The sequence below is a fragment of the Mustela putorius genome, unplaced genomic scaffold (genome assembly GCF_011764305.1).
Source record: "Mustela putorius furo isolate JIRA1106 unplaced genomic scaffold, ASM1176430v1.1 tig00000765_pilon_pilon_pilon, whole genome shotgun sequence".
Classification (NCBI taxonomy): Eukaryota; Metazoa; Chordata; class Mammalia; order Carnivora; family Mustelidae; genus Mustela; species Mustela putorius.
The window spans coordinates 5,186,498-5,211,285 of record NW_025421470.1 but is presented as its reverse complement, the minus strand read 5'-3'; the positions used below and the strand labels follow the sequence as shown (position 1 = coordinate 5,211,285).

Here is a 24,788-nt window from a genome sequence, read left to right as displayed (position 1 = left end):
AGGTGACGAGCCTGGGTTCTTTATCTGCCATCTGGGGAACTCTCTCCCCTTTCTAGCCCTGCAATTTTTCTCCTCCTGTAGTCCCCCCTAAACAGCTTTTTCTTTCATCCTTCCAAGTGTCCTTACTCCAGCCTCCGGTCCCCCCCCCCCACCAACCCCCACTTCCTTAAGAAACTGTCTCTGTCCATCTCCATGACAACAGTAGCACGGTGTCAGTGTATCTGTGGTTTGCAAGCGTCTGCATTTTATGTGTCCGTCCAGAGGAGCCTGGGAGCTGCCTGCGGCAGATACAGAGGTCTTTGAAAAGCTAGCGAGCATAGGATGTGCGAATGCTCACAGCATCATCAAGGGTGTGGGCGATTAGAGCAGGCCTCTCTTTTCTAGAAAGCCACCAGCCAGGTCCTGTCCTGCACGTGTCCCTTTCCCTTCCCAGCGCAGGTGAGCGGACTCGGCTCAATGCTAGGGTTCACCGGCCGACCAACTGGAGCGCGAAAGCCTCTGCTGCAGATTTCTGCATTCCAAGAACACCGTGCTACTGGGGCATGTTGAGGAACTCAGGTGAAAAATGAATTGAACGTTCTCCTTTTAGGATCTTCCAAATTCACTTGAAATGTAACTTGTCCTCATTTCCCTTTTCTTCCGGGGGCAGTGGACTGTCTTTCTTGCCGTCATGTCCTCCTTCCAGTCCCCGCCCCTGTCCCCCAGCATCAATAGAAGCTACTCGGTAAGCTTGCGCGGTGAGTGGATGCATTCGCTGGAGCGGTAGGAACTGGGGCCCATCCTGCACAAGGGGAGACCGGCAAGGGAGCCCATGACGAGAGCAGTGTATGTGCTTGCAGTGCCGAGGGATGGCATGGGTATCACGGAAGGGAAAGGGGGAGAGGTGCCTTTCCCCATTGTGGCAGAAAGACTCCCAGATTCCCAGAGAAGGCGCATATCATCTGAGCCTCTAGGAAGACCGACCAGTGCTGAAGAGGGACAGCCTTGTAGGAATGCAACCAGCCTGCCCCTCTGCACCCGGGAGAGTAACCAGGGCTGGCCCTGGGAGGAACAGCTCCGAGTGACCCTTCGGAAGGGTTCTGTGCTGACTGTGCCAGTAGAGATGGCAGGAGCTACTCCGCGCAGGTCTGAGAAATTTAGGATGAGTGACACAACGATGAAGGAGGCACAGTATTGAGAAGCCAAGAACTTTGACTTGAAGCTGAATCGTCACTGAGTCCTCGTCAGGTCTGGCAGCTGGGGTGGAGGCGGCGGCCAAGTGTGCGCTCGGGCTTGGGAAACACATGCAGAATTTTAGAAACAGGCTCTTACAGTTTTGCGGGATGAAATTGAGGTTAACTGTTGCATCACAGGACTTCATTAGTTTCTCAAGTGTGGGGCGGTTCTCGTTTCGTTCACCCACTCATTCATTCCTTCATCCAACCCATAAACATGTTGAAGAGCTGCTCTTGCTGGGTCCCCTCCTTTTTCTGAATCGCACTGTTGTCTGCACAGCACACTTTCTGGTAACCATACACAGCATTTCTCACCAGATTTAATGGCTTATCCAGGGGTTTCTGCCGGAGAACTAACAAAGGAAAGCATAGCACATCCGCAGACCCCAACTGGTGTTGGCTCTGAGAGCTGGTCTCCAGAATATCCCACATTGAATGTCAGGGCCTCTAGATGTCCCAATGTTTCTGGGAAACAGAGTTGGCCAGAGGGTGATGGGTGTCCCAGAGTCTGGGAGTGGAGTCCGTTGAAGAGAATGACAGAGCGGAAATCTGTCCAGGTTCAAACCGGGGAAAAAAGCAGAGAGACATGGGAAGGGGCTGCAGGAGACAGGTCCATGGGCCACCAAGAGGCGAGGCCAGGGCCCAGCCAGGAAAGAGTGCACACCTAGAGACTCTGAGGCTTTGAGAGACAGATCTCACCTGTGCATCTAGACTTTGCACAGGCAGCGGAGATGCAGAGGATAAGGGGTTTGGGGTTGGATGCCAGGAGGGAGTGTGTACCAGTCTGTGAGCACATGACTGGGACCCCAACTATTCAGCAACAGCTGAGTTATCTCAAAAAGCTTGGCTCCTCCAGAGGGACCCAACCTGAAGTAGATCCCCTGTAGGTAGTGGGAGCCCCTGAGAATGGCTGGGTGGCTGTGGAGATCCGGGGGTCCCACTTGATCCAGATCTGCTCAACAAGAGAAAAGCCAATATTTTCAAAGATATCAGAGTCTTTGTAAAGGAATGGCCTGCTTCAACCATAGGAAGAATTACTACTGTCCTAGTCTTTTTAACTTCTGCTTGAGTAAGTTCTGTCCAAAAGGACCACAGAAGATCCGCAGTTCAGAAGGAGATGCTGAATGGAAGGAAGGCTCTGACTTCACTCCTGGGAAGAGTTCGCTGGTCCTTCAGCTCTCTGCTGGGAGAGCCACGTAACAGGAAGCTATTCGTGACATATTCCAGCGGCCCATGTCTGTCTCCCAGGTGTAGTTGTGTTCAGTATGGCCTGGCTGACAAACTATGGTCCTGTGGCCATATTTGGCTGTTCTTCTATATGGCCCTTAGCTAAGAACGCATATACTTTTTATGTATTGATATGTCTGCAGAATTCGAAGGAGGAAGAGTATTTCGTGACACATGAAGATTACATGCACTTCAAATGTCAGTTGCCTGAGTAAGTTTTACTGGCTGTCTGCCTCTGTGCTATAGTCAGTAGAGCTAGGAGTTAAGACAGAGACTCTGGAGCTCACAAGGCTGGAGATCTTTGCTCTCTGGCTCATGACAGAAAGTTTGCAGACCCCTGGGGGACTCAGTGTGTGGACTGAATCAGCGTGCAGGTTGGGGGGTAGAATTCACGGGGTGGGCTGGGATTGGAGGTGGGTGAGGATGGGAGGAGAGGCACCTTCATGAGAGGAAGGTTGGAGAGAGGCCAAGGCTTAGGGTGAGGGCTTGATGGAGTCAGTCCCCTTCCTTGCTGGGATGGAGAAGTCCTAACCCATGTTCTGTCAGAAGAAGACCAGCAATGTCTGCTTCAACAGCAGACTTTTGGTCATGGATTTAATATCTACCATGGATACTTTATGTCATGATTGAAACATAGAGGGGCATTGCTTCCATAGAACTACCTACCTTTGTCTCTTATCTGTGCTTGGGTGATGAGAAGCATTAACCTCAACTGAAGGAATTTCAGGCATGAGCACTCTTAAATGGCTAATGGAGGAGAAGAGCATGGAGAAAGTGTTCAGTAGGATCATCTCTCCTGTCAGGAACATGCTATCCTGGGTGTGGGATTCCCCCAGGGGCCACTCTGGTTCCCAGATGGGGGATGCACCTGACATGTGCCCAAATGCAGAGACAGCCCCAGGTCCTGTACAGAGCCTCCAGGAGTGACACTGCCCATTCTCTGGCTCATCCCTTACTTTTTGGGAATTCTGACCTCCACAAGTCAATCAGAATACACCTGAATTCTTCTGTTTAGATAAAAACAGGGCTTATTTCCAACTTTAGATTGTAACTTCCAGAAAAAAAAAAACAGAAATGATAATATATCTTTAAAAGATATATTATTTCATGTATTTCATTTCCTGTATTTCTATGATTACTCAAAGCATATAGCAGTTTTTACATCTCACGTTAAAATTTTCAAAAGAATGTGCTAATGGGAGGAATCTATCACAAGAGTTACAAGACCGTAAAACTAGTTCTCAAAGATTTTAATACAAAGAGGAGGTGTCTTTTAAAATATTGCCTTGAGATACAGTTAGTTGGGTACATCTTAGTGCATTAGGTTAAATGTACTTGTACTGGCGAAATGAATCTGAAAGCATACGTGTGTTTTCCTGTTCTGTTTCGTGTTACCATGAAAATGGAATGTGGAGACTAGATGCAGGGGAGTCTCCTGCAACCACTGGCTCACAGCTGTCCTGGCCAGAGTTCTTCCTGAAATAGACCACAGGGAACTTTGTCCAGCCTGGTTTTAAATCATGGAAGGAACATCAGATTTCTTCATTTGCCTTAGGAGACATGTCCATGACATAACAGGTGTCATCTGAATTCTTGGTTGTGCATGCTTTCGATTATTCCTTTGATTTTTCCTCCTAACATCTGTGTTCATTTACTAAATATCTACTTTATTTGATTTTTCTTTTTTTCTTTTTGAATCTTCTCTTTATTTATTTGGCTGCCAATTACATTGGCTGCTTCTAATCCAGAAGTATCATTATTTAACATAAAATCCTAGTCCTAGAAAAACAGATATTGCTCAAAACTTAAAACTCTGCATCCTTATTCTAAGTAGGATGAGTGTCCAGGCCATTCTTTTGACAGTCAAAGCAGCATTCTGCTTTCCCCAGTAGCTGTACCTTGACATATGTGTTTCGTTTTAAAAATAAAAAAATAAAAAAATAAAAAAATGTGTTCAGTAAAAGTTTTTGTCACCACTGCATCAACTTTGTGGATTAGAAATTGGCTGCTATCCATGCAACATTAACAACACTGAATTCTGGGTGAAAGCAAAATATTTAAGAAGCTATTCCTACTGCTCTTACACATTTTTTTTTTTCCTACTAAGGACAGCAGGGAAAAGTTAAGTACCATGAGAAATTGAATTTCCACAAAGTTGATGCAGTTGTAACAAAAACTTTTACCGAACACTTTTTTTTTAACAAAGTACTTTTTTTTTTAACTTAATTTTATTTTTTCAGTGTTCCAAGATTCATTGTTTATGCACCACACCCCGTGCTCCATGCAATACGTGCCCTCCTTAATACCCACCACCAGGCTCACCCAACCTCCTACCCGACTCCTGTCCAAAACCCTCAGTTTATTTCTCAGAGTCCACAGTATCTCATGGTTTGTCTCCTGCCTCCTAAGATGTGGTATATATACACAATGGAATACTATGCAACCATCAAAAGAAATGAAATCTTGCCATTTGCGACAACATGGATGGAACTAGAGTGTATCATGCTTAGCGAAATAAGCCAAGCAGAGAAAGACAACTATCATATGATCTCCCTGATATGAGGAAGTGGTGATGCAACATGGGGGCTTAAGTGGGTAGGAGAAGAATCAATGAAACAAGATGGGATTGGGAGGGAGACAAACCACAAGTGACTCTTAATCTTACAAAACAAACTGAGGGTTGCTGGGGGGAGGGGGGTTGGGAGAAGGGGGGGTGGGGTTATGGACATTGGGGAGGGTATGTGCTTTGGTGAGTGCTGATTCACAGACCTGTACCCCTGGGGATAAAAATACATGTTTATAAAAAAAAATTATTTGATTTTTCTGATGAGAAATGTGTTATTAGCAACATGGCTTAATGAGTGCTCTCTAGGAAAACGAGGCACACAAAACAATGTATATTCATTTACTCACTCGCTTGATGGGTACCAATCAGCGCATTTATAATACTTAGTTCCATATTCACTGTAACTTGAATTCTGATTTATTCTGTTAAAAGTAGAGTCAGTGTTTTATGAGAACCAGTAAAACTATACCCGAGACGGTCTTGTGAATATTTTTCTTAAAATCATTACCTATCCAGCAATTATTAGGTCATTTAAGATAAGTTTGTTTGTTTGTTTGTTTATTTATTTATTTATTCAGGCAAATTTCAAAAGATTGACATTTACTGGGATGTACTGTCCGTAGAAAAGGCTGTGCTATCCAGAGCCACTAGGGGGCCGGCATCCAGGAAGGACACCAACACTAGGGGCCGGCACCCAGGAAGGACACCAACACTAGGGGCCGGCACCCAGGAAGGACACCAACACTAGGGGCCGGCACCCAGGAAGGACACCAACACTAGGGGCCGGCACCCAGGAAGGACACCAACACTAGGGGCCGGCACCCAGGAAGGACACCAACACTAGGGGCCGGCACCCAGGGAGGACACCAACACTAGGGGCCGGCACCCAGGGAGGACACCAACACTAAGGGGCCGGCACCCAGGAAGGACACCAACACTAGGGGCCGGCACCCAGGAAGGACACCAACACTAGGGGCCGGCACCCAGGAAGGACACCAAAACCAAGTGTGTCCTTTCAGGCCGTCCCTCAGGTTCCCAAGTCCCTCACATCCTTCATCCTCCCTGTTATCAAGTGATGGAACTAGTGTAAATGTTGTGAGTTTCAGCAAAGACAAAGTAACTTGCTTGAGGCTATTAGGTATGGAAGTGGGAGTAATATCTAATTTTCCTGAAGTCTAATCCAATACTTTTTATATCATATCATATCATATCATCATATCATATTCTTATTATATGCAATTTACTTATTGTAGGTGGATTTAACTTATGTTAATCCTACTCTATGTCCAGTGACGTTTTTTGTACATAGTCTTCAATCCCTGTAAGACTTCATAGCTAAAATTATGCACAGTGTACTTAATAGACAGTAATTTTCAATATTATTCAACCATGAGCAATTTTTAGTGGGATGTCCCAACTTTAGGACCTAATTCACTTAAAAAATGTGATGTTGACGTATCAGACAAAGAAGACCTATGACTGGTCATCAATTCATGTCCAGAATGCTCTTTTAGTTATGACCTCGTGATTCTTATGCACTACTCATATTTGCATCTTTGACGATAGGTTCTCTATCAAGGCAAAAATACTGTCCTTGCCCCCTGACTCACTGTACCCTAGCAGTTTATAATGTAACAGCTCTGAAAGAGAACAGTGGAAGTGCCTGCTCTCAGATGCCTTGTCTTGTCAGGGTCATCCAGGCTCAGTGTGAAGCATTCAGAATAAACCATCTGAAAGGACTACCAGTTGATGAATGGAGATGGCCTTGGTTCTAGTTCTTAGTCCAAGCCCAATTAGCTGAAGAGGTACACTGGGATGGGCCTCCTTATACTGAGTCTGAGCCAACCTCTCCAGCATGCCCGGTGTCAGACCTGGACCCACGCTCCCGGCGGCTGAGCAGCCTTTGGAAATGTGGCCAGCATTTTTTTCACTACACCTGGGGGTTGGGAACTAGGAGAATTGCCTGCTTAGGTTGGGAGGCCAGCCAGGACCCCTTGGGCAGCTTGGCTTGAGGCTCTTCTCTGGAGCAGAGAACTGGGCTCACTGGGGAAGGCCAATCCCATGCCTAAACCAGGAAGGCTAATCCAAGGGATCAATGGGGAGAGATGCCTAATACATGCCAAGTGAGGCAAATGAGCAATGAGTGGTTTTATTAAAGGGATTTGTATATTTTACACATGCACACAAATAGTAAGATGTGCATATAGTCCAAGGGTTTCCAAACGAAAAGGTAGCCCCTATCGATACAAATATTTTAACAGGAATGTATACAATGGGAATGTCTCATGTATTATTTGACAAATATTTAAATATACTCCTACTGGGGATCTAGTGGACAAACAAAGTAAAACACACCCTCTACCCTCACAGAGCTAGTCAGCTGTGAGAAGTTGAGAGAGAAGTATCACAGGGTATGCAGACAACCGAAAGATTCTGAATTCAGTTCGGATTTTCCTCCTCTTGTTAGAGGGGGAAGAGGCTGACTCGCTAATATGAGAAGGGCAGACGGTTCCTTAAATATTTGTAAGGCATGTTGGTCATTGGGATTTTTAATAAAGCTGCTGTAAATCCAACTCTAGAACAAATTGATGAAGAAATGTAAATTTTGTAATTTTTCATACCCTGAGGATTAAAGTGAGAGTCAAGGAATGAAGTAAAATTAATTTCAAGGCAACCCGTTTGAATGTCAGTGGATGTTAGGAAAAGGGGTGTTGACTTACTACTGCACATATGCTAGGCTAAGTTTACATTTGGAAAGAAAGAGGGTTGAAATTACGTTTTTCTTATTTTCTGTAATATTAAGGTTGAGTAAAATTTATAACATGAAGTTGGAAGGAACAGGACAAGAAACTAATATTTGTAGAAACTTACTATGCACAAGACACCATCTTGGCACCCTGTGTACCTTAGCTTATCAGTTGCTTAGAAACCAGTTGGAAAACGTTGGTGAGGGTCCTCGACCTGACAGTCCCAAGCCCTCAGATTTTGGGCAAATCCCTTCTAGGTCAGGAGTTTGTATGAAGCCCGATACACCCAGTGCACAGATCTAACGGTCTAATGCACGCAAAGTTGAGCACAAAGCCTGGCTAACAGCAAGTGCTTGGAAAGACTGGTTTCCCAGGGACCCCAGCCAGGAAATCGCATTCTAGAAGACAGTCCTTTCCCAACATGGCGTGCCATTTCCTGGGTAGAGGGATTTAGATGCCGGAGTCAAGTGGAGGCTGCAGTTCATTAAACCATTATGATGAAGGTCACTGGCAATCAGGCGGCTCTGTTTTAAAAAGACAAGCTAAGCCATTTTCCCATTGTAAGAGCTCATCTGGGAAACATAACATATTGCAATGATGCCTCAATTAGTTGGAATTACTGGGGATTGTGCAGATGTGGTGTTTTAGTTAAAAGTATTACTGAAATTTAATTAAATCCCTAAATACGAGATGTTCAAATTTTATGGAAATCAGGTAATCTCTTCTGCAACATTGTTCATTCTAAATGAAATTCAGCCAAAGGGTTGGATACAGAGGGGCAAGAAAGTGGCAAAATTATTCTAAGATGTTGTCCTGAGTTGTCAGTCTGGACAACCATTTTTAGTACTGTAACATTTAAACAATTGAAATATTCATATTTTTGGAATAGCATATGGCTCTGAAAAGACTTCTCATTCAAAACAAAAGAAAATATTTATATCAAGAGGAAAAAAAAATCTCTACCTTACATTGCATCCTCTGGAGAAATGTTTTGAGATACTTGTAAGAATTAAATATTTCAGATACTTAAGATTTTATGCTATGAACACATACAGATAGCAGGCAATCAAACTGCCCTTCATTTGCGATAAAATGGGACTGGTTGATTCTGAGACTGACCAGAAGAGAAGGTGACAGGTACTGTCAAAAGAGACTTATTCTGTCAGTATTTCGACACTTAGGGAGGTAGACTAGAACCATGATTTTCTGAAAAGCCAAAAAATTCTCCGTGAGGTTTATGATTTTGAGGTACTTAATTAAATATATTATCAATAATCAGTAGCTTTAAATATTCTGACTTTTTAAAAAGACTTTATTTATTTGACAGAAAGACATCACAGGTAGGCAGAGAGGCAGGCGGGGGGTGCGGGGAGCAGGCTCCCTGCTGAGCAGAGAGCCCGATGCGGGGATCGATTCAGGACCCCGAGAACATGACCTGAGCCAAAGGCAGAGGCTTAACCCACTGAGCCACCCAGGTGCCCCTCTTTCTGATTTTTTAAATATTTTATTTATTTCTTTGTTTCAGAGGAGGGGTGTGGAGCTGTGGGAAAGGGGCAAGCGGACTCCAAGCTGAGCTCCAAGTCCGCCGTGGAGCCGGACCCCGCGACCCTGAGACTGTGACCTGAGCTGAAATCAAGAGTCAGGTGCTGAACTGACTGAGCCAGCCAGATGTGCCCATATTCTCTCTGATTCTGAATAACCCCAGCAAAAACGGCAAGAAACTGCATTTGCTTATGCAAACTCTTCTGTTTTTCAAAGGGGAGGAACAAGAGCTAGAAAATGAATCTTTATTATCATTTACTTCCTTTTTAGTTATTTGGAACCACTTATGCTATCTCTCGAGTTCCTGTCAAGGCACTGATCAGGGTTTTTATTTAACTCCAAATACTTAAAATTATTAAAAGCCCGATTTAATAGGGCACGGGTTCTTGGACATCTTCCTGAAGGCTGACATTTGATGTGATGTGCAGAGGGCCATTTCCTCTGACACTTATCACGGATTTTTTGAACCATTACTGTCATGTATTTTTTCAGTAAATTACAGGAGAAGCCCATCGGCAAAGTGGTGGGTCCCTGGGCTCCACGGAGCGGGATGGCAGTCTTGGGCACCCACTGTGGGGGGCTCAGGGAACTTCATGGCAGCGTGAATTAGACCCCACGATAGTACAGGCTGGAGCTCGGAGCTCCTCCCAGCTGGGGGTGTTCTCTGTGGCAGTTCCTGAAAGGCGGAATGCTTGGGAGGCTGCTGTGATTGGAACACTAGGGCTGTGGACTCCTTTATTCCTCACCCAGTCATTTGTTCCCTCTCTCATTCATTCATGCAAGCGTGCCACCCACTGGGGACCAGAGGTGAACGAGGCCCTCCCTGACCTTAAACAGCTCTCTGAACCACAGAGGAGGTCCAGGCATGTGGAAGGTAAAACCTATGGGACGGGGCCTCGCTGAGCTGTCACCAAGAGTGAGGGTCACATGGGGGCTCAGACAGTTCCTTCCAGAGTCATGCAGGTCTGGATGGGGTGGGGGGTGTGAGAAACAGTGTCATCGGTGACAGCGAAGGAGGAGGGAGAAGCCAGCTCTGGGCACGTGGATGGCCTGTTGGAATGGGGGCAAGGTGGGGAGGGACACCTGCAGCCAATGCTGAATGGCCTCTTGAGTCCAGTGGGTCTTGGTCTACATTCAGTGGGTCATGGGAAACCTTCACCAGGCTTGAAATTTTAAAAGCTTGGACCTTTTCCGTGGTCAAAGACATGGCTAAAATAAAAAGGGGAAGTTGTGCTGTTTATTTGGTTCAGTGGGAGGGATATGTCACAGAAGGGCTGCTTATACTATAATTAAACAACCAGGATCTAGCTCCAGTATTCAAGGCTGCCAGAGTGCCTGGGACCCGTCAGAGGTCAAGAGTCTAAAATGGCTGTTTTCCCACTAAAGCCATGGCACCATTCTCCCTCTGTCTCCTCTCTCCCGAGTGCAACTTTCACTTCTGTCTGTCATCCCGCGACCCTGAATGAGCGCCGAGCGCGCTGCCTCCTGACCGTAGTGTTGTTGTCCTGTCCACTGGGGCGCGACTCCCTCTCTGGGTTAATGTGATGCTTCCTTCTCCCCTTACTTCCTTCTGTCTTTCCCTCTCTGGTCAGTTTCCTTACACAAAATGCAAGTCTTTGGTGTTTACACCATAAAATCTAGGCACATTTCATGCAGGAAAATGTCCTTTACATATACTTTGGATTGTAGATAAAAGTCCAGTTGAACCAGGGATGCGCTCTCATGATGTAATCAGGCCGATGTGCAATGACAAGCCAGAGAACGGGGGGTCCTTACCTGGTTCAGTCTGCTAAGTCTCCCAGACACCTGTCCGTGCTGACAGGCCCCACAATACCCGCCCACAGCTCCGAGAGAAACCGCTGCTCCATGAACTGTGCATTGCCACTGGCTCATGTCTAGTGGGAGCAGGGCTTTCTTTCCATACGACATTAAGAAGAAATACTTTAACAGTGATTTACTGAATTTAGCTTTCTTTCTCTTCTGGAGACAGAAAAGACACCATGTCTGGAAAGTCTTGAAAGTTTCCATTTTTAGGTGCATGAGTTCTGCGAACAGACACCTTTCTCAGGCAGGACCCAGAAATCTTGAGGGGCCACAGGAGTAGCTGGCCTTCCTCACTGGCGACGTGTGAGACTGAGCAGAGCCAGGGATGAGGACTCACAGAGCCGTTAACTGAGGCAGAGTGAGTCAGCATTCCATCTGCAGAGTGGCCAGGACGGGTCCAGGGTTATGGCTCGCTGAGGGCCTTTCACTGTTTGTTGTGTGATGCTCGAGCTGGCGGATACGCTTACAGACATGCCAGCACTTCCCACGCGCTCGGCCTGTGCTGTCTGTTTGGCCGAACACTCCGGCCTGCTGTCCTCCGGAGCCAACCACCGGCTGGGGTATAAGGGCTCGCACAAAGGGGCTGTGGCATCGGCACTGAAGATGGTGGCCACCCTGACAACGAGGAGTTTTTTGTTACAGAGGCAGCTCCCTTTACAAAATGGCTGGCACCAGAAGGAAAACACCAACAACAGGGGTGATGCGCTAGGCCTTTATGGTTTTAGGGGTGAGCCCCTCGAGGACCCCACTTGGGTGTTGGCTTCTGCTCTTGATGAGGGAGCAGGAGGCTGGCTGAGGACAAAGCAAGAGCTGGCGCCTTGCACCCCCCCCTTCATCCGCTCCCCTCCATAGGTGTAGCATTCCTCAGGCACCCCTGACTGCCATAAAATGATAAATAGTTAACTTGCTGAGATCACAATCCTACAAGAGAGGAGTCTCCCTTGGTTTGCAAATGTCCTTGAGATTACAACAAAGAAGTTACCTTATCAATAGCCCAATTTCCAAAGACACAGAACTCAGTTCCTCAAGCCCTAATGTCACCCTCCCCTCCATAAAAACCGAAGGAGGCGGAGGTAGAAGGAAAAGTAAATAAAGTTAAATTTCTTCTAAACCTAAATCTCATTAACAAGGATGCTTGATGGCAGGAATGTAACATTCCACCAGGAGACTCTCAATTGTCCTTACTTGATAGCAACTAAGCCTTCAATATCCTGATAGTATTCTTTGCCCCAATAGCCCTTCTGAACACCCCTTTGTCCTCACCTACCCAACTCCTGTGTATATAACCAACCACCCCTCACAACCCGGGGCAGCAGCAGCTCTTCCTGCCCACGGGTCCTGTCCCCGTGCTTTAATAAACCACCATTTTGCACCAAAGATGTCTCAAGAATTCTTTCTTTAGTCGTCAGCTCCGAACCTCACCCCACCGAACCTGACTTAGGTTCTGGGACTTCATCACTCTGAGGGAGGATGCGGGGAAAGAGAGACAACTTTCTATAAGAACAGGAATAGAGTGAGGCCATCAAGTTTCTGGGTCTTATTGCCAGCGGAGGAAGGGGACCTCAGAACTGGAAGAGCCGGTGCAGCCCACACAAGTGGGGACCCAACAAGAACATTCTAAGTAGAGTCCACAGTCACCATCGGCAGGAGCCCATCCAGGGATGAGTGATTCCCAAGACAGCTTTCCCCGCTGGGTGAGTGACTTCAAGATCCCTAGGGCAGTGACCTGTGCCCAGCATGCTCCAACACGTAACCAACGCTTCCTTCACCAACGCCTTTCACAGTTTTTCAATGCTGTGAAAAACATGGCGGCCGTACTGGGCGTAACCATGCTGCCTGTGTATTTGTTTGCTCTGTCGCTCAAGCGTCTATCCCAGTGACCAGCCACAAGCCCTCGGCTGACCAGTGGCCAGCCCACATCTGCAGCCACATGTGGGCACCACTGCCTTGGATGGCAGCTGGCTCCACAGGCCACCACGCTAAGGAGGAAGGGAAGGGCATTCTCGAGGACATTGTTCGCTGGTGGCACAGTGAGGGTGACAGTCTTTTCTGCCAGTTCCGTGGGCTATCTGCCATGCTCGGATCTGCCACTTTGGAAAAGCACTTAGGAAAAAGCTTCCCCTGGACCAAAGCTAGGTGTGCCAAGCACATGTCTTCCCCTACTTGTGGAGCAGCCAGCTCTTGGGACCCCATCAGATTCAAAGAATGAAAACAAGACATGCCAACCCGCTCTCTCTGCAAACGGAATTGGCTGTAAAAGTATTCAGAATGTGGATACATATACTGGACATCAAGAAAAGAGCTTTTAATCTAACGTGGCAAAACCAAAGTTTCACACAATGTCACTGTCTTGGCATCCTCACACGGCATGTACGTGACGTGCTCACCCCGCAAACACCGTGCAGGAATACAAGGGTTGGCTCAGTTTACCTTCCAGGTGACCCTGATGCTCTGAGATGACAGGGGCTCCAGGTGCACCTCCTGAGGCGGGCCGTCGGGAGCTGTAAAGACCAGAACCCACAGGTTAGAGCCCATTTCTAGACAGGCTGGTATCTACACAACACGCCGGCCCAGGAGACAGGCCCCCGGCAGCACAGAGAAGTGTGTTTGCAGCTTTAGTGAGCAGACCAATCTGGCCAAGTTGTTGGTACTGAATTCACCCTGTGCGTCCTCGCTCCCACGAGAAATGAACCTTGAGGACCTGCCCTTGCATTCTTCCTCACCACACCTTTGACAACGTGATTAATCTACTCAAGTCGGAGCAAGTTCCCAGGTAAGACAGGAAGGGGTAAGACAACATGGCTTTTATGAAACCCTGTGGTGCCTATCAAAGACCCTTCTTTTTCCCTTGGAACTCATGTTTAGGGAAAATGGCATTGGGGTCATGGGGGAAAAAAAAATCAGGATTCTTCTGCTTTTGAGTCCCTTTGATGGCTTTGGGTTTTCACGCTTTGTGCTTGAAAACTCTCATGAACCAGGAGTGGTAGCCTCAGAAAGCAGAAGCAGAGTTAAAGAGTCAAAGCATGCAACTCACACCACCCTATTTCCAAGACTTGTAGGATTCCAATTACCTGCCGGTTCCAGTCAGTCACTGGGTATCAGAAACGTGTGAGCACCAGGCACACAGTGTAGTACTAAGAGGCAGAACACGTTTTAGTCCACCGAGAGCTCACGTGTTACCAGAACAGCAGAATGCATGCACTGTGAGAGAGAAGAGTCTGCCAGCCTACAGCACGGAGGACATGGAAGCATCTTGCAAGAAGCAGAAGCAAGAGGGAACTCGGGACTCGGAGGGAGAGACCCCCTTTGGGGTCCTGTGGGATGGACGGTCCTGCTATCCCTGCTGAGCTGCGCAAGGGCCGTTTCTGTGGATGTGGAGATGCCCCTTTGCGGAAGAGGGAGGAGCACAGGGCAGATGAGAAAGTGGCAGTACTGATTGTGAGCTGGTTTGAAGGGTCTGGAAATCAGTGGAAGGGTAGAGGTGAAGGTCAGATTAGGGGAGAGGCAAGGTCAAGGGAAACATGATCTTGGTTCAGGAGAAGAAGTTTCGACTAGTAAAGTTGCTAGGCTGATGGGTGTTTCCATCTTTCTGAGTCCAAATTCTGGCTATCTCACTTAGCAGCTGTGTGGTTGCTTAATTCCTCTGTGTCTCGGTTTCCTTCTGTGTAGAACAGGACAATAAAATGCACGTCATAGGGTTGTTATGAAAATAATGTACTCAGTAAATACAAGCAATAATAATCATTATCATTGGGTGTTTGACACAAGGAGAGATGAATGAAAAGAAAAGGTATGCTTTTCTTTTTCTATTTCATAGAATGAAAAGAAAAGGTATGCTTGAAGGAGCAATGTCTGAACACAGAGGCAAGTGTACTGTCAGGAATGGAGATGGTGGGGTCCTGGGACACCAGAGTGACCATCTCTGCGGTGGGAGGAGGGGGGAAACAATGGGGGAACTTTGGGGGAACTTGCTGGTTGTGTTTTCTTAGCAAATAACAAGAGACAAGGTCAGGGGCGCCTGGGGGGCTCAGTTGGCTAAGCAGCTGCCTTCAGCTCACATCATGAGCTCAGGGGCCTGGGATCGAGCCCTGTGTTGGGCTTCTTGCTTTGCGGGGAGTCTGCTTCCCCATCTGCCCCTCATTCATCTGGCTCCTGCTCTGTCTCTCTCTCTCCCTTTCAAAGAAATAAACAAAATGTTTCAAAAAATAAAAATAAAATAACCTAAGAGGCAAAGGCAAGAAATCAGAAGGAGAAGGAAGGCGGGCCGTGACTTTAGGAACGCAAGGACTCAGGGAACGGTGGAGGCCGATGGAAACATGTGCCCTGCACAGCACAGGGAGCACGGAGCCCCTGTTTGACTTGTGAACATAACACAGGGAGAAGTTGTCTGTGGGCCTTCACGACGGCATCGACAGGTGCAGACGGAGTGTGCAGGTAGACTGGAGAAAGCATTGGCACTGGGCAGGAAGAAACAGGAGCCCAACTTCTTCTCCTGGGGGAGGGGCAACGGGACCCTCCCTCTGGCTCCCTACATGAGCAAGAAGGCAGGGGTTGGGGGCGCTGACTCCAGAAGCCCAGCCTGGCGGGACTCGGAGAGAGTGAGAAGACTAAGAGGAGAAGCTGGTTTGCCAGAAAAGATGGTTCATTCTTTTTTGCAAATATGAACTTGAAGGGAATTGCAGATATTGGGGCAGGAAGTGTTTCCAAGGGCCGGGAGAAAAAGAGAGGGAAGTCAGCTTCTTTCTCCACACCTCCTTCGTCCTGCTAACACCGGCCTGACCTCTCTTCTGTATGTCTCCTCTTTGTGCTTGGTCTGTCGGTGTCCCCACCGAGGCTCTCAGCCTCACTGGACAGCCTGCCCCAGTCTGGCATCCATGGCTGGTGCCAGTTTTTATTTGGGTCCTAAGCATTGATCTGGTTTCCGCTTTACCTCTTTTAGAGGGGACACGGGCCCAGAACACCCTTGAAGCCACTCGGTCATCACACTCACTTTCCTGTGTTCTTGCGTTCTGTGTCCTGCCTCCCTCTGCATGCTCCCTCTGCATGCTCTGTTCTCCACCCCACCCCCCATAAACCACACCCCCACCCCCGGGGCCCAGCCACGGTCAACATCTCAGTGGAACCCAAACACACCTGCCCTGGACAGATCTGACCTTCTGTCTTCCAGCTTTCTTTTCCCTCTACCAGCATTGCCTGCGCACATCTGGGCGTCACCCCCCCCAGTCTCCCCCACCTCAGTGTGGGGACCATCACAATCACAGTGGCACTGGGCACTTGATGCAGAGACACCTTTGCACCAGGCTGTCCTCCCCCAGCTGACTCCGAGCTGCATGGCCTCCCGATCTGGGTCCGGAGCAAGTCCCTGCTTTGAAGGGTAAAGCAACGTGCCAACCAGAATGCACAGCACACCTCTTTCACCCGGCAGGTCCTGGGGACAGCTGGTTTTCTGGGGGTGCTGCAGGCTCTTGGGTCTACCCATGAGTCCCCATGCGGGAAGGCAGTGTTAGCACTGACGCCGACTCCAGAGCAGGGACCAAGGGAGGGGCCAGCATCCAGTGATCTGCCATCATTGTTCTTATAGCTCTGTACCTAATTTCTTCTCCCAGGGTCATGCCCTTCAAGCAGGTCTGCCTTTGGATACAAGCTCCCATGGAGATCTGCAATTTCTCTCATGTTGATAATTCTGTGGTCATCGAGAAACATGGGGTTCATTCACAAAAATCCTTCTTGAGAAAATGATTCTGAGGTCTGACAGCTATATGGATGCTGCATTATTTTAATTTAATTGTGCTAAATCAGACTTAAAGATCTTGTCGGTGAGGAACGGCAGGTAAAGTGGGGACAGTACCTTATCCTGCTTCCTTTGGGTGCCTCTGGCTGTGGCCTTTGATGGGGCATTTTGGAGGCAGGGGGAGGCTGGGAACGTAGGCATTACAGCCTCAATATGATACAGTCACGCTTAAAAACAGAGACAGAAGGATAGTGTTTGCAAAATGACCTTGATCCTATCAGAAAATGTAAAGTCAATGATGCAGCCATGAATTGGGGAGAATTTGTTTTTCCGATCTAGTCCAGACCTCTCCCTCAAAAATAAAGGGATAGAAACAATGTCCAAGAGAAACTCCAAAAGAATTTAATCTATATGCATACATTAGAGTCATGCCCAATATAATTAGGAGGCGTTTTGTTTGGGAACTGAATTTTCCATTCCTCTAAAGCATTAGAGGAAAAACTTTTAAAAATTATATATATATAATATTGCACGGAGCACTGAGTGTTATATGCAAACAATGAATCATGGAAACTACATCAAAAACTAATGATGTGGAGCACCTGGGTGGCTCAGTGGGTTAAGCCTCTGCCTTCGGCTCAGGTCACGATCTCAGGGTCCTGGGATCGAGCCCCGAATCGGGCTCTCTGCTCAGCAGGGAGCCTGCCTCCCCCGCCTCCGCTTGCCTGCCTCTCTGCTTACTTGTAATATCTCTCTCTGTCAAATAAATTTTAAAAAAAAATCTTAAAAAAAAACTAATGATGTACTGTATGCGACTAATGTAACACAATAAAAAAAAAAATGAGTCTGCTTTCAGAAATTTCATGCTTTCCTTAAAGCTCTTGAACTATAATTATTCCACAGGTCCTCATCTTCTGGCAAGTAGACAATTTCTGTAAAATTTAATCCAAGACAGACTGAATTCCCCAAAGCTGAAAGTATTCAAGATCAACCATTGGGTACTCACTTATTTAACTAACTTTGAAAATTGTGTTGACGTCTGACATTCAAGAATTTATTTTTATGTTCTTGAGCTGAAGCTTTACTATATATGGAAAGCGTAGTTTCTTCTTCTGTTTTTAAACCAGAATATTTCACTTTTTCTCGTGAGAGGAGAAGGATAGGAGGTAAGAATTAATAATGAAGGTGGTTTTCCAAAATAAATAATCTCTGCATTTCTGCAGAAGCCAAAATTGTTCAATCTGCAAAACAGGAATAACTGAAGATGATATGTGCTGTTCCTAACGCTCTTTCCAGGCAAGGCAACGTTTATAAATTCTGTTTGGTCAAGACAGTGCTGACGACCCTTCCTGAGTGCCCGACACGCAGACCTCGGCTCTTGTTTCTTCTCCCAAGTACCGGGCCTGGCTCTCCTCCCCACCTCCTCAGCGGGCTCCTCTCCTGCCTCCTGCTTCCCTGACAGTCACTCTTCACGGATGGTCCTCTCTCTCACTTCTAGTCGGTGAATGCAAGACCTCAGCCTCAGAACTCCCCTCTGCCCTTGAAATACCCTCCTCTCCACAAAGCCATCTCCTGGCTTCTGCAGAGTCTCGGTGCCAAATCCATCATTTACCCTGGCTGAACCATCGCCGTGGGAATCACTCCCAAATTTCTCTCTCTTATTGGGGGATTTACTGAGGGCTTACTCTTTTTTGAAGGTCCAAAAGTCGGCAAGGACTAGGCACAATCATGGGTTCCTCTGCTGGAGGCAGAGGGGTGAGAAGGATGCTCTTCACTGGGCAAAGGAGACCAAACGGTGTTTGATAAAAACCAGATTAAACAAAGAATAGTTGACCCCAGACAGGGAAAAGAGGACTTCATGTAATAACTATTTATCAAGTAAGTAGTTTATTAATTTAAACTATTTATCTGACACGTATTATGTGCCAAACACTGTTCTTGGTGTTTGGATTACGGCAATGGACCAAACAGGCAACCATTCCTGACCTTGTGGGAGGGACCCAAAACAGACCTAAACAAAATAAATTGGTAAAGTATATGCAGGTTTTTACTCATTTTTTTCAGTTATTTTTATATAAATTATGTGGTATGTTGATGGTGATGTGATGTTATTCCTACAAAGGAGAATATTGAGGGAGAGAGGGTGTCCAGTGTGCCAGAGTGGGTAGTGGGTTGGACTTTAAATAGGGGGGTGGTCAAGGTAGGACTCATTGAGATGACCTTTGAGCAAACACCTGAGGAGGTGTGGGAAGAGGGGGAGGAATTCAAAACATTCCAGAACATTCTTAGGTTAGCCAAGGAGTGTATACAGAGCATCAATGAGGGGCAGTAAGGCAGCCAGTGATTTGTTTGGTTTAATTTCCAAAGTCCCTAAATGGAAGCTGGAGAGAAACGATGACTATGGAGGCAGACTGCTGAAGGCTCAGGTGCAGGGCATGCCTGGTTCTTCCTGGTGGGCAGACCCTGTGCCTTTGACATCCCCTGGAGGAATACAGTTGATGCCACACCGGGCCCTACTGTGCGCCACACTTCACATTTACTGTTACATGTGGATGCCTTTTCTTCCTTAGGCCTCATCATATCCTGTCTCCCTCCTCCTCCCAGCTCAGCACAGAGAGGGGGCACTTCCTCTAGATTGGAGCTGCTGCTCTGGAATGTGATAAGGAAGGGTACAAAAGAGATGTTAATTTAGTGCCGGATCCAACGGAAACCCGCAGACTCCATGTGGCGACTCTTCTGTAATTCCGACCTTCCACTCTGAGGCATCTGAAAATATTCAGTGCTTTCCCAGCGAGCTTCTGAAGAACTGAATGTCCAGGTTCTAGGGGCAGATTCGTAATGAAAGAGTGAAGGAATCAGCCATCCCAAACTTGGGCAGAGGCCATAGGTGACATGTGACCTTTAGGGGAAGTTGGTCTTGGTGACAGTCACCTGGGGATGGGACATGCTCATGGGTCCTGAATGAGCCTGGCAAGTCAGTGCATTTCTGGTCAGTTAGGGTCTAATCCTGTCGACTTCTGACAGTGTCTCCACTGTCTGATGAGGGGACCTGTGGCCAGGACAGTTGCCCTACCTTCTCCATGAGTCACAAGTCAGAAAACTTGATTTCTGAATGTCAGCCACAAAGCCTATGCACCAAGACAAAGACAAATTCTGTTTTGGAGCTTCCCTTTGCTCTACCTGCTCCCCTCCTTGCATTTTCCTCTTGCTCATCTAAATAGCAAATCAGAGAGGCTCCATGGGGCCCCCAGCAGCCCGTGCACAGGGCAAATCCCAGAGGTCATCCCTGGAAGCCAAGAGACTGTCTGCAGAGGGCCTAGGGAATGGTCCTGCAGGCCAGGAACCTGGAGTGGCTATTCACCTGGCCTTCTGGCTGGGAGACAGATTTGCCATGGCAACTGTCAGATGCAGCAGAGGCCACAGAGAGCCCAAGAAAGAGCACCAGCAGCAGGACTCATTATGGCCATCTCGAAGGCCGCCACCAGAGGCAACATTGGAAAATACTGTTCTTTTGAGAAGGAAGTCCAGATGCGGCACAGTTAGAGCAAGGGTTAAGAAGGAGGAGACAGTTGAGCAGTGTATCCACGATTACATTTGGGGTCAGCATCTCCTTCCTAAATACACAACGTGGTGAAATTCCAGGAAGTTCGGGGGCTGTTTAAATATTTAAAGAAGATTCTAGTTCTGCAGGAGCCCGTTGACGTTCACTTCTCACTTGTCTCTGAGAAATACGAAGTACTTTTAGAGCTTGCATTCCCCCTCTCCCCCTAATTACCCATCTGTTTGTGGTGAGGAGGAGAAAGGCATCATTATGTCCATTTTGCAGATGAGAAATCATGTAGAGTTCCTAAGCAGTAGAAATGGCTCATTCTCAGACACTCAAGAATAAAGCTGTCCTATCACCCACCCTTGAAAACAATTTTCCAGAGCCGGTGTGTTTCCAGGTGGAGAATGGAGGGCTCGTCCCACTGCTGGGAGAACCGTCCATGTCACCCATTTCTCATGGATGGTACTGACTACACGTAGCAGTAGAGTGGAATGTTTGCTTTTGTTTTGGCCCAGCAATCTCACTGCTTGGAACTTAACCTGAAAGCATAATCGTAAGTGTCAAAAAACAGGCCACAAAGGATGCTCATCACAGTGGCATTTGGAGTAATAAAAAATGGGAAACAACTGATATGTCTACTAGTATAGGATTTGTGAAATAGATGGTGGAAGGCATCGTTATGAATTGGAAGCAAGTACTTAAGGGGTCTATAGAGTGACATCATCTTAGAATGCCATCGATGAGGGAAGACGTCCAGAACAACACTCATTCCCCAGCTGAACGCTGAGACAATCTTCCTGTGCACTCACTCATCTGGGGAGGACCACCTTAAACCTGGTGATGAAGATGGGATCTGAGCCTAAGTTCTGATTTCACTGCAGCAGAAGGTAGTGGCTGATTGGCTCTGATTAGGGAATGGAAAGCCAGGTTTGAGGTTGGACACTCTTCCTCCCAAGATATGAGCCAGGCCTGGGTCCTTGCCTTTCCTTCTCCAGAGCTGCTCAATGGCAGCTGGCTTCCGCTTCTCCCGCCAGGACGTGGGTTGACAGCCAGCCTTCACTGGCACTGCCCAATGGCTCAGACCCCCACAAACTGGTCAGTTCACCCTTGGTAGCCATGTGCTACCATGTGGTGGACGGGGTGGGGTGGCGGACAGTATGTGCACGCATGCCTGTGTGAGAGTTTGTGTGTGTGTGCGATGAATGATTCAGTAGGTGATAGCGCCATGCCCACAGGTAGCCGTAGGTGGTGGGATTGGGAAAGTGGTTTTGCTTTCTTCAAAATGCTTATCTCTAACTTCTAAATTTTCAACACTGAATATGAACTTCTACATAATAGGAAGAACAATAAAGTTTACTGTAGAAATATTGACATTTCTAGTCAATAAAATATCATCTACCGCTGTCTCCCCAACTCCTCACACACAGAATGTTCTTGTCATTTCCTAGTTAAACTACCGTCTCACACCTGGACTCCATCAGGCCTTGGGTAAGACATACACTCATGGTTTCCTGTCAACCCCGACTCCATGCACCCAAACAAAGGAAATGTAAAAATGGCTCAGCTCTTTAAATATCACCAGACTGGCAGTCTCCTATGTCTGTGTTTTAGTTCTTGTATGTGAGAACCCTGAACGAAGTTGCAAGAACAGTGTCTTCAAAGTAGAAGGCAGAGTGCTGTCTGAGTCTCTAACAGGGCCTGGTGCCACGGGGGCATTCTTCAAAAGGCCTCCATTAGGCACAGCCAATGGCCTGATTCTGTATTAGCCATCTGGGCCCAGGGGCCAGTACCAGGGCTCTGGGACGTGGGCCTCACCCACTCACACGCACCTGCCTCGTCCGCGGTGATGGAGAGCTCGTTGCTGGGCTCGCTCTTGCCAATCCGGTTCTTGGCGTACATGCGGATGCTGTAGGTGGAGGAAGGGTGGATATCAATGATGGTGGCCGAGTTCAGCTGAGGGGAAACATCTTTGGTTCTCTGAGCAGAATCCCAGGAGTCTTTTGGGTTTTGTTTTTCAAAAAAGAAGAGATAGAGACGTGAGTTTTTTTCCTCTGCCTCTGAAAGTTCACAAGTAGGAATTAAACACACGCACACACGCGCACACACACACACACACAGAGGAAGGAAGAAGGAAAGAAAGAATAGTTACAACTCAAAGTCAATTCTCAAAGCAATGCTCCCAGTGCATTGGGGGGGGGGGTCACCATCAGAGGGGGACACTACATACTCATTACCCATGCTAAGGGGGACAAGGGCCATGGGCAGCCAAGGTCAGGGGTGGGGAGGGAACGTTTGAGGCACTGGTAGGTATCAAGGAGGAAGGTGCAAGAGATAGGACCATGCATCAGTGAACTAGGAAGTGGCCACATCAAGGCACTCATTGGATGAGACGGTAAAAGGAATTATGGTTTGGACACTGCCCCACACCACCCCGCACACACACAAAATCTCTGGGTCTCAAAGTTATTGGAAGACCAGTGAAACCTCTAGCCATGTCAGATCCTTCCTCTTCCAGAAGCACAGCAGTCAAAATGAAATTCTTACATAAAAACTAATCTCAGTCTCCAGCATAAACACTTAATCTCAAATACTCAATGGTGGGAACAATTTTCAGTCACGGCTAATTTTCACAAGAGCACAGACTCATAGGAAGAATTATCATTGAATAGGTGACAATTTGTATCTGCTGCGTTTAGAATTTCAGCCCATAAGGAGTAAATGGTTCTCCTTTCAGAAAAGGTTCGGGCCATTGTTAATTGTGGGCTAAGGGTCAAGAGATGAAGTCAGTTGCGGGAGAATAAGAACTGAAGGTGGTGGACAGAGATGAGGCTTAGACAGCCCTGCAGTCCCCAGTGTCCTCTTGGGTGGTGCTCAGCACCCCGGTGGGAATCTCATTGAGGTACTGTGCTCCCTGCTGGGTTCTGAGCTCCGTGGCAGCAGATACCATGCTTGCCATGTTCACTGACACGTCCCCAGTGTTGGCACAGTGCCCGATGCCTAGCAGACAACACATCATATATGCTGTTTAACAGATGAATGCATAAAGGGCAAATACACAGACTTCTGAGCCCTGGGGATGGTTCATTTCCCCTTCCACATTCATGATGAGCATGGAAGCTTAGAGGACTGGTGTGCCTACTACAGGTAGCCATAAATGTTAAGAGGTCTTCTGGAATTGTACAAAAAATGTGTCTCTTCCAGGCTGCCTTGGAATGCTGTAACCAACCAGGGAACAGAACTTAATCAAGACTAATGATGACTCTTCCACCTAAAAGGAAATGTATCACTTGGGTCAAGAAGATTGAAGGTGGGAAAACACTGATGTAGATAAAGAAGATGTAAAAATTCAAACGGTGGGAGAGGAGAAGACTATGACCCAACAAAGGACCCCGTAGTGGGGGTTTAGGACCAGTGGGAAGACACATAAACATGGACCCTGTCCCACGAGGAGAAGGCCAAGCCTTCTGGAGAAGATGTCTAGGACAAGAGAGGAACCCTCAGGAGCCATAAGGTGCAGAGGGGTGGCTAACCAGCCTGGGAGGAAGCAGGTACTTGTCGTGGTTGATGGCTCTGGCCATCTTCACTGAGGATATGTCTGGGAGATGGCAGAAAGGTCCGAGGAAGCCTGTGTGTCCACTCACTGCCTCCTTCTCCTGCCAGTCAACTCAAGAAGAGCCCATGGGGGCGTGGCCAAGGCAAGAGTTAAAGGGCAAAAGCGCAAGGTGCTTAAGAAGGGGTGGTGTTTTTAGCTTCTTTCCTGCGGTTACTACAGTTTGATTGAAAAAGATGATATCAACGATCATGATTATTAGAATAAGGTTCAAAACAACACAGGATGGATTTTGAGTTAAAGTTTAAGAAGATGGGAAAGCATGCTTTATCCTGGAGGGTTTGAAAGTAACTGAATAGAGAGGGAGAAGCAAATCTTGTTAAATCCCCAGACACCTTCTGGCAAATGATACGGCATCGAAGGAGAAATAAAAACAAGGAGGTGACCACCCAGGAGAAGAGAGTCGGGACAGGGATTGGAAACACTGCTCTGATTGTAGATGCTGACGTGCAGGCAGGCAAGATGTGGATTATTAGCAAATTATGCCGAAAAACGTAACACGGGGCAGAGCGATCCTGACCCTCAAGAGGTTGGAAATGCAGAGTGAAATATGAGTACACCTGGGAAGGGCAGACCACAGACAAAATAAACTCAGGCGTGAGTCCCGAGCAGAAATGCAAGCTTGCGAGTCCAAGAGCCGGAGGAAGCATGGGGGTGCTGGGAAGGGAATGACGGGAAGGGCAGGAAATGAAATTGTCAGGGGGACGTATCCCGTGTCCTTGCCCCGTGGAGGAGGGATGGTGCTTTCGGGGGTGCAGAGAACAGATGTAGTGTCAAGGA

At 47.4% G+C, this 24,788-nt stretch overlaps 1 protein-coding gene across 1 annotated transcript in view; it reads right to left on the bottom strand.

The window, feature by feature from the left end:
- Positions 1–24,788, bottom strand: part of DSCAM (DS cell adhesion molecule) — a 765,964-nt gene that overhangs the window by 107,326 nt on the left and 633,850 nt on the right. The window contains exons 17-18 of the mRNA XM_045084552.1: positions 22,228–22,395; positions 13,551–13,621 (exon numbers count right to left, since the gene is read on the bottom strand). Coding sequence (XP_044940487.1) covers positions 13,551–13,621; positions 22,228–22,395 — 239 coding nt within the window. The remainder of the gene's footprint in view (positions 1–13,550; positions 13,622–22,227; positions 22,396–24,788) is intronic.